The sequence below is a fragment of the Protopterus annectens genome, chromosome 14.part0, assembly GCF_019279795.1.
Source record: "Protopterus annectens isolate FY-2018-M chromosome 14.part0, PAN1.0, whole genome shotgun sequence".
NCBI classification, from domain to species: domain Eukaryota; kingdom Metazoa; phylum Chordata; order Ceratodontiformes; family Protopteridae; genus Protopterus; species Protopterus annectens.
The window spans coordinates 692034955-692045892 of record NC_056748.1 but is presented as its reverse complement, the minus strand read 5'-3'; the positions used below and the strand labels follow the sequence as shown (position 1 = coordinate 692045892).

The 10938-nt window shown below is 36.8% G+C and overlaps 1 protein-coding gene across 1 annotated transcript in view; it reads right to left on the bottom strand.

Annotated features, from left to right (window-relative positions):
- Nucleotides 1-3648: 3648 nt before the first annotated feature.
- LOC122788718 (transcription factor HES-5-like) overlaps nt 3649-10938 on the bottom strand; it is a 46493-nt gene continuing 39203 nt past the window's right edge. Inside the window, exons 2-3 of the mRNA XM_044055608.1 lie at nt 6246-6426; nt 3649-5076 (exon numbers count right to left, since the gene is read on the bottom strand). Coding sequence (XP_043911543.1) covers nt 4766-5076; nt 6246-6426 — 492 coding nt within the window. The 3' untranslated portion in view covers nt 3649-4765. The remainder of the gene's footprint in view (nt 5077-6245; nt 6427-10938) is intronic.

The following is a 10938-nucleotide window of genomic DNA, read 5'->3' as shown; positions in this document are numbered from 1 at the left end:
CATCCTAGCTCTGTTCCTGTACTTATCCAGTAGCAGCCCTCACTCTAATTTCCCTACAAATGACAGCATCTTGGGCACTTCCAGGGTGTGTTGCCATAATGCTTGCTATGCTGCCATCTGCTGCACACACTACTAGGCAGTTGAAAGATGGCCATCCCTTTCTGTTTATGTATCAGTCAGCTTCAGGATGTACTGGTGCCTTGATAGATGTGTGTGTGTGTGTGTGTGTGTGTGTGTGTGTGTGTGTGTGTGTGTGTGTGTGTGTGTGTAATCTATTACACTGAGTACATGTGGGAAGCTTGCAATGCTATAGAACTGCTGCATTACAGTTCTCTGCTCCATGGGAGTGGATGGAAAGTGAATGTATTCATCCACCTTGCTGCACATTGCTTCCAGGAATTTTGACAGGAATTGACTGGCAGCTGTCTGTGAGACTCCCACAGCATCCCCCATGTGTCTCTGGAATGTCTCAGATGCAAGTGCACCCAAGGTGAGACAGACTTTGGTTTCAAAGGGGGTGGGGTTTTTTTGCAGAGTCTGTACAGACATGTGTGCGGCACACATGCTACAGACAGCCTGCATCAGTTATCTGTCTAGATGGCATCTGTCGATTACTTGCTGGTCTGGCTCATAGGTTCATAGGTTGGTACTAGGCTATCAGCCCTAGCCATAACAATTCCCTGGCTATTTCTTCCCACATTATTTACTTTCCTGGACCCCTGTCTTCCCATCCAATCGTCAAGGTTCCTCTTGAAGAGGTCCAAAGAGGCACTCTGCTTGACATGTATGGGCAATCTATTCCAGAGTCTGGGGAGTCTCTGGGTCAGGAACCTATCCCTTTGCACTATTGCTCTGACTGTAGCTGGCTGCCTTCTAACACACACAGCCACTTATGGCTTGCATTACTGCAGCCGGTTCCAATACATTAACAGGGTCTATATCACTATTTCAAATGTTGAAAACACTGAACCCTGTTTAATCGAACTCAAAAGTTTGAAAGCCGTAAATAGCGAACTCACGGAACACCAATTTTTTTCCACGGGAAAAAAAATCGGTGGGCCGTCTTCGGGGCTTTGCTATTTCCTCCACTGTGGTGCGATCTCAGAGTTGGCATATTTAAGTAGGGGGTGTGGGGGTGAAGCCCCCCACTTTTGTTTGTGTTTAAAGTTGCTATTTTTTTTTTCATGGAGCAGTGATTTTTTTTCCCTGGGAAAAAAATTGGTGTTCCGTGTGTTCGCTGTTTATGGCTTTTGAACTTTTGAGTTCGATTAAACAGCATTTGGCATTTTCACCATTCAAAATGGTGCTATAGACCCCATTAACAGCAGGTTGAATTTTTATAGAAAGTGTGCACCAAGGACTTCCAGAAACAGAGTCGCCGTGGCTGTTTGTCACATTTGAGTTGTTTTGTGTACACATGATGTGTTTTGGAATCAAATTGATGTGTGGAATCTCTAGTTATCCTATGATGAATATGGAAATACTCGGATTACCTTGAAAATGTCTTCTATCATCATGTCTGCACCAGGTGTGCTGAACTCGTCCTTTAGTGTGCTGTGCTGTCCACAAACAGCTCCCGCGAACTTTAAGGAATCTGGACCAATATGACAGAAGAAAACAATATTCAACATGTAATTATAATGAAATACACTATGTATTACTGTACCATAAAATCATGTTTGCTATAAATCACTGTGTCAATATGTTACAAATCCTGCCAGTTAAAACTTGTTCTTATTATCTTTGTTTTATTTGCTATTATCTCAATATTTATTTAATAATTGAGCTACTTTCGTCCAAAATTTATTATTTACTGTAAATTTTTTTCATTCTGTTCATTAAACTTTTCATTTCTTTATCACAAATCCTATCCAGTTTATTGATGAATTCAGAGATTGTTGGAAAGGTGCTTTTTCCAGATTCTTTTAGTTATTATTTTCTTCGACTGCAGAAAGGCATCAAAGAACAGAACACTGATGCTTGTTTTTAAATGTAGAAATTGGAGCATTATATAATATGAAATAACAGGGAATGTCAAAGACTGACAATCAGTCTAAAATTCAGATAACAATATACAATCAAAGAGCATAATATTCTTATTAGTTTTATGTAAAAGCTGCATTTGAAACATATACAAATGGAATTATTTTCATGACCATGCACACTCATGGGTATTGCCAATTTAATGAGCCAAAAGCTTTTTCCGTATCAAGACTTCTTGCTGATTTTTTATTCTTGTAATTGGTATAATCAAGTAAAATTAATATTATTTTAATGTTAGCTTCTCTTTATATATTGGTTACAAATCCTGACTGGTCTTCATCTAAGCTACTATAAATGTTTTAATTCTGTCTGTAATAAAGGGCATAAATGTTTTATAATCTGCATGTAATAAAGATATAGATCTATAAGATGTGCATAAACTACGTTTTATTATTTCATAATCTTCATGTAATAGTGATATAGGTTTAGAAAATGAATATAAAATAAGTTTTATTTTTCGATTTTTAGTATCAGATTAGTAGTGTATATTTACATTTGGGAAAGGTTATATTTTAAATTGTGTATTTAAAATGCTTTATTTATGATTTTGAATGCATTGTATGGCTATAATTAATTTAATTCTGGTGTATCTGCATGCATTCCCAATACTTCATTTGCTTTTTATTTTTAATTTTGTTTTTTTTTTTTTCTCTGTTGTATTTATTTGTTTTAGAAACATGTTTTCATTGGAACCTACTCTTCATTTTATGTTTTGTCTTTTATCACTTACATGTCTTATTTCATTGATGGCTGTTGTAGAAGTTTATAGAGCAATATAAAGCAGTGGTTATCCATATACATGTTATTGGTGTCAATAAAACAAGTAAGATAGACAGACACATCATTTTAACAATTTTACCAAAGTGTGCAGCACAATGTATAAAGAGCAGACCAATGTGTGAGAGAATATCAAACATTGTACTGTAAGTGCAGAAAATATTAGAATGAAGCATTATGATTTAAATAAAGTACTTGGAAGAAAAATGTCATAAATAAAGAAAAATGTCATAAATGATTATGAACTTCTTCATTATAATGTTACTGGATATATATATAGATAGATAGATAGATAGATAGATAGATATACTATGGAAATGGTCATGGTCCTACAGTTCTAAAGGTTTATATGATTTATATATTTCATAAAAACATCAGAGAGGGATGAAAATAATGTCAGTCGTCCACTTTATCAAATTTTTACTTTAAGTGTTTAGTTTTCTGATTATTTCCTTCTACAGCACTTTTGTTGTTTCTATGAATGTGAACTTTCACAGCAGATGAGGGTTAGGCTCATCCACTCCTCACTGAATTTTTGTGTGCACTAGATATATTTCCAATCTCAGTTAGAAAAAGCATGTATTTTTCTGCCCTCGTGTAACATTATCTTCTTCCTGACAAAACTTATCTCGTGTTGCACAACAGCTGACCAATCAGTCTCCAAACTGTACCCATGTTCTTATACATTTCTTATTAGGTTGATCAAAAAATATGCAAAAGCTGAGATACTTAATAAATTAAGCATTTTATTCAAATAGACAGCAGAATAAAAATAACAACATTCTTTAGAAAGCATATAATGCATGAAATTAGTATAGAAAATGCAGGTACTTGTTAGTTAACTGAATCTCAAACACATTTTACACTGGACTTTCCTAGTCATTTTTCTGGTGGATTTCAGTCTGTAGAATATAACATATTGTATCCTTAAGTTTTCCATTCTATGGAATACATTTCAATTCAGGCAGTACATTTTTAGGACTACTTAACAATGAGGAAAGGGTTGTACTTTGCTGTAGGATTGGTACAGCATTCTTCTGCTACATTCAGTAAAGTATTATGTAGTAAACAACAGCATACATGAAAATATGTAATGTTACTTCCTTTAACTTGGATACAGTACAGAAAAGCACTTCATAAACTGTACTACTCTCCAATAAATGCGAAAGTCAAAACCAAAATAATGTTTTATAATAATAGATGGAGGTTCACTCCTACATTTAGTAGATGATTCGCTGATATAACCAGTTTGTTTAGCTCTAATCATTAAATAAAAATTATAGATAATACACTAAGGATATTAACATAATATTGTACACCTTCAATAGGAGGGACGCACTTTACACTTTATATATTAATAAATAGTTGCTGGTATAATATTATCTCAGAAAAATGCAAGTAACCACTCAATCCTTCATTAGCAGCCTTCAGTATAAAGGAAACAGCTACAAACTAATGTAATTGGTTTAGAAATGTAAGCCTTCAGGGAAATCCAAATTTCCTTCCTGAAGATGGTGTAGATCTTATATAACAATATCTTCCCTAGGCTTCAAAAGCAGTGTGTTTCATAAAAGTAGATGGAGTTTCACTCCTACATGTAGCACATACTTCACTGATATAATCAGTTTATTTAGCTCTAAATATCCTATAAACGTTATAGATAACACAGTAATGATTACATAATACTGTGCTCCTTTAATAAGAAGGACACACTTTACACTTTATAGTACTATAATAGTTACCGGTGTAACATTATCTCACAACAATGCAAATAACCACTCAACCATTAATTGAGAGCCTTCAATTTGAAGGAAACAGCTTCAAACTATTGCAGTCAGTTTATTCAGGAAAATCCTAGTTTTCTACATGAAGAGGAGATGTAGAATCTCATGAAGCCTCATTTTCTTCTAGTTTGAGAAGTGCTTATTACACCATGTTTCCTTCTTTACCAGGGTCTCCATAACATTCTGGTGCTGTTCAGAGTGTCCTTGGTTAGAAGATGTTGACATAAAGGAGATTGTGGTGGAGATATAATGTCCTGCTGATGCAGATGTTGACCTGAAGGAGATGCTGGAGGAACAGAAGCAGAATGCACATCTGCATCTACAGCCTGAATCTGAAGGAAGTGATTCAGCAACAGAGTTTTAACTTCTGTGTTAGGATCATGTAAGGAAAGAAAAGCAAGTGTTTTCTGTAAACATCTGCCATAACCATTTCTGAAATGTTGATGGGAGCTGTTCTCCAATGATCCTGCAGCTGAAAAAGACAAAATCACCATGTTGAAATATCAATAGCCAATGACTTAATATTATAACATATTTCACAGTTCATGCTGTGTTTTGTAAAGCCTTAAATGGAATGTCATACATTTATTATTACTTCACTATACCCCAGTCCTTATTGGAATAAGTGAAATTATTTGATTTCTTTTAATTGTGCACCAGCATTTATTCAATATTATTTAACAAAGATAAAGACTATGATCCCACTGAGTGAGTGAAGCCCAGTTTTATATAGGCACTCTATGATGGAAATGGCTGCAGAAAGAAATATACTGGCACAAAGAAATATAAAAACACATCTAACTGATTGCAAGATGTGCTATATTGTTTGCTATACAGAGTGGTGACTTAATTTTCAACAAATTGCTAGATCACTGTTTCACTTTTCATAGTTTAGTAGTAGGCTATCTACCTTTGTAAGCCATTTTAAGCTTAGCCAATTACTCTATGTGAGAATCAAACCCTGCACCATGTAGCTGCAAGGTAAACAACATAACCATTGTGCCAACCTCCCACAAGTGGAATGTTACTTAATAAAAACACATATAAATGTGTATGCAAGCTCTATCTTGTCCATTATCTTTTTTTATATAAGGTTGTATGTCAGGCCCAGAAATTCTTTCAGTTTTTTATTCATCTGGCTCCTTTTTTATATTCTAGAATGTTTTTTTTTTTGTTTTTGAGAGTGCATTAGGTGTGTCCATATTTTTTGTATGACATTATTACCATGCCTGAACAGGGAAATATTACAATCCAAGCCTAGCCTACCACTGTTAGCAACACTATTACATTGGAGTGCTGTGGGATCTGGAAATATCCCATCTGACCCTTACTACACAGCCCACTTAATCTATAAAATGTCTGGTTTGTGCCAGTAAAATCAAAAACATACCCACAGCATTCAGTGAAATCTTGGCATTTAGATTGGCAAACAATATTACAATACTGAACTATTAACTTAATGAATATATATATATATATATATATATATATATATATATATATATATATATATATATATATATATATGTATAAACCTCCTCAAAAGTAGTCATTAGTACACTGATGAGGCTATCCTTTCTCAAAAGTTACTTATAATCCACTGACTTTGAAGAGAAAGGACAGAACACAGAAGTAACTTACCTTTTTCCTGACTTTGGTTGTGCTTTCTCAAAACATTGACAGTCATTTCCATGATGTCTGCTATCTGCAGTTTTGAACTGGGCTCTTTTCTCTTGAACTCTTTTTCTAATAACTCCTTTAGCTGTTGAATGCTACTGTTGATACGGTTTCTCCTTATCTTCTCCACTATAGGTTTTCTAAGCTGTACAAAAAATGAAATTTTAAAAGACGGTCCTTTTTAGGATTAAGAATTAAATAGCCTAGGGGTAGCTGCTGGTTTTAGTAAAATATTATGCACTAGATGTTATCATTAGATGATATGCTAACTGTAAGAAAGAAAAATGCAAAAGTTATTTTTTAAATATTCTGTATTATAGTTAATGTACAATTTTAAATGTTAATTTCTACTCTAAAATGTGTTGTTGCAGTGGATCTTCTGGTTATGTATTGTTTTCTAAAGTATAGTGGCCACAACAAAGTTAGTTATTCATTTCCAACATAACCAATATAAATGCAGACAAATTCACTTCATGGATATGTTACAATAATATGTAGATAATACGTACCTTATTATTTTCTTTGTTAATGTTCATATCACTAGAATAAACCATAAGCACATTGCTCAATGACATTCTTGTCCATTTCTGACCAGCAACAGTGACTGTCAGTTTGCTGTCAGGCAAGAGTCTGTATACTGCGGTGGGAGATTCCCCTGTATTTATACATCTCTGGCAGCAGGGAAACCTTTGGGTTTCTGGTTTGGTGCATTTTCCCACACACTGTAGCCAATCAGTGAACAGCGAGAAACAATAGACGTGTGCCTTGTTAAAGGATGAACTGCCTGAGAATAATAGTTTTCCAGCAGATGAGCAGGTGGACTGAATGCTGTAACAATGGAAGGAGGCTGTGTAATGAGATTTATGATGTGGGAAACGACTGACATACAGAAACCCAGAACCAGAATCTGATGTTAAGCATAACAACATCTGCTGTGTCATGCTGTATAAAGTGTGCTTGTAGAATATGATAAAAGTTGGAAATTTAAAAGTAAAGTGCTGCCAAGCATTCAGTGCTTTAATTTTGGCTTGTACATTGAAATGATAAAATATTCAGTGTCTTAAGTATTGGTTTTCTTATGGTTAGCGGAAGAAATAAAATCAATAAGTCACTTCTTAAAAATGAGTCTTGCATTATAATGTTTTGTCCAGAGACATAAAAGTAACCCAATTTATTAAGAAACGTCAAAATAAATCCATGTATGTATATCTAGGCAAAACTAAGCAGGGATATATTGTTTACATATTTTATGTTACATCCTTTAATATTCCCATAAAATTAATTTACAAATGAGACCCAAGGAAACTCTAGAACAAATTTAAAAGAGATGATAAACTTGAGCAGTAAGAAAAAGAGAGAGGTATACAGTAAGAATATACAAACTTCACTCAGACATTATCACATCAGAAATTAACCCCAGAGGTGAGAGACATCAGGTGTGAAGCATCAGTAGTAACTAGTGCACTATCATTCTGTTCAGACAACATGGATTCATGTCCTAAATAGTATGTATGAAAGTTGTACAATTAGGAAAAGTTGTCAGGATAGCTGTATTTATTGACTACAAACCTGTAGGCAATATGTATATTTAGTGCATGAATTAAAACTGCCAGACAAGGCATGAGGAATTGTAGCTCATTTGCAGGCATCTACCACTTTAGTAAACAGGGAAATCAGAAGAACCATATAGACAAAACTGACTTTTGCTATTTCTTGATCCATCAAGACACACTTCACTGACACCTAATAAAGTCTGCCAGGTTCACTGAATACATATGAAAATAGAGAATATATAACCTAACCTGGAGCTGTGACATTCTGGAGTTGGTTATTTTAAATAGGTGTTGCATAATGGATGTGGGGACGGTGGTGCTTGCTCCCCACATAAAATATTTTTCTTATTTTGTCCCTGTTACCTTAATTATGATAAAATAGTTGGGTATTCATATAATGAGAGCTAATGAAACTTACCATAACTACAACATTAAATAACATCTTTACAGTACTCTGTACATTGGGTGGCTAACACAGAAGTAGGTGCAAGGCATACTTATGACTTCATTATATATCTCACTCACTCAAACACACACACACACACACACACACACACACACACACACACACACACACACACACACACACACACACTCCAGGATTTGATTGTTTGCTATCATGTTACTGAATACCAGAATATTGCCTATTAGAATCCAGAGAGATATATACAAAAACTTAAAATGTTGAAATGTTGGAACCCACATTGATAAAAAATAGACAATACTGAATTTTCATACTGATGTGGATCCAGGAATGGGTGCTAACATGGGCCCTGCAAGGGGGTATGTCTAGGAGATTGATAATGTGAGTTGCGACATTTTAATCTTTAAGTATAATTATCTTAGGGTTTTGGTTGGTGTTATTCCAGTCTTTGATAATATGATAGCAAATATATACACAGTTTGATTATCTTGTACTGACTGCATTTGTGCTGCACTGATTTAACACTGTGGCTTATAGAGGTACACAGTGCCACTGTGCAGCACAAACACAAGGTGGTTTCTTGTGCAAAGCAGCCAAATAGTTGTAACAGGCAAGGTTAGTGTTAGTCCCATAACAAAGCAGATGGGCAGCATTAAGAGGTAGGGCTGCACCAGACCAGGATACCAGAGGAGTAGTACTGCCACAGCAGGCATGGGTAGCATACATGACATCATACATAAATGTTCCCTCTCTACCCAAGTAAATACACCTGGCAGCATGCAATGCCACAGCTGGCAACAATGCACCAAAGGATGCAGCTACAGGCAGGGCAGCATTGCACAGCATGGCATATCACTTTACATGAACAGCAATGTGCCCAACCTGTCCATTATATCAATGGGGTTGAATGGGGTAGGCAGGAAAGTAGGTAAGGGGGATACAGCAAGAAGATGGGAAAGCATAAGACTTAGCAATAAGGAACAGAGGTTGAGAGAGGAGGATAGGTATGCTTTTTATGGGATAGATACAATTTTTATCCTGAAATGAGGAAGAATAGAAGTGAAAGACAATAAGTAGTGGCCTTGGGTGTGATCGAGAGGAAAGGGCAGGTAGCAGGTACAGACTGACAAACAAGAGAGCTGGCCATACCCAACAGAACCAAGATGCTCTTCTCCAAAAAAAGGAAGCCAATCTGGTAGTCCCCTGCCATTAATAAACTCTACAACAGAAGGAAGAAATGGTTGCAGAAAAAGGTGAAGATGCAAGACTGGAAAATCTCCCTTATTAGCCTCAACAAAAAGGTGAGATCCCTCATCAAAACCTCTAAAGCCAGCTATAAAGGCAGAATTGTGGCAGACACTAGAACCAACCACAAAGCATTCTATAGTTACAGCAAGAATCTGCACGGCAATACCCAGATCTGCTCTGAGTTACTGCACAATGGCACCTCCTATACTGAGCCAACATATATTGCCAACATACTGGCTGACAGATTCAGTGCCAACTTTACCCCTCTCTCACCCCATAAAGGACCCATCACAATACTGGAAGAATGCCAGGCACCAACAGCATTACTGCAGCACAGGTTAAAGCTGCATTGTCCATGGCCAAGAATACAGCTTTTATGGGACCCAACAGTATCCTTGGCTGTGTTCTACATGAACTGCAAAGTGAACTGGCACCACATCTGTGTTCCCTGTTCACTCACAGCCTCACCTCAGGCTTTGTCCCTACCAAGTGGTGCACTGCTACAGTCATCCCTCTCCACAAAGGGGGAGCAACTACAGACCCTGGGAATTATCGCCCCATTAGCCTGATGAGTCTGATATGTAAGGCTATGGAGCACATCATCATGGACTTAATTAACAAGGATATAGGGAATCTCCAAATTCTAGATCCCACACAATTTGATTTTGGGAAAGGTAGATCATGCCTGCTCAACTTGGTTGACTTCTTTGAGTCAGTCACCAGAGCTGTGTATGAGGTTAAGCCAGTACATACAACCTATCTCAATCTGGCCAATTATTGATAAACTCACCAAACTAGGCATCAACCCCTATATCACTAGGTGGGTTGCAAATTGGCTCACAGATAGAATCCACGGTGTGAAAGTAGATGACTCCAAGTAAGACTGCCGACCAGTCATGAGTGGAGTCCCACAGTGAATGGTCCTGGGTCCTCTCCTGTTTGGCATCTACTTCTCAGATGTCCAGGCCAACATAAATGGACTCTGGCTGACTGAGTTTGCAGACGACTGCAAGCTGGGAGCCTTATTAACTCCCCAAGTGTTGCAGACATCCTATAGAAAGGCCTCACTGAGACCAATGACTGGGGTTGAAACCATGGCCTTAAGCTTAATGTAAAAAAATGCATCGTCATCCCACTAATTACCACATCGATGGGAGCCCACTGAACACTGAAGATGTTATAAGAGATCTGGCGACACAGCTTGACAGCAACCTCTCCTTTGACCACCACATTGCCACTGTGGTCAGAAAGTCCTTCTATGTGGCACATCTCATTACCAAGGGTTTTGCATCCAGGAAGAAAGAGGTCATCATCTCTCCCTACTCTTCCCTCATTAGACCAGTCATCGAGTATAACTCCCATTTGGCATGTACCTTATTAGGGTTGCCAACCATCCAGAATTCTTCCAGACTGTCTGGAAATATGGGACACT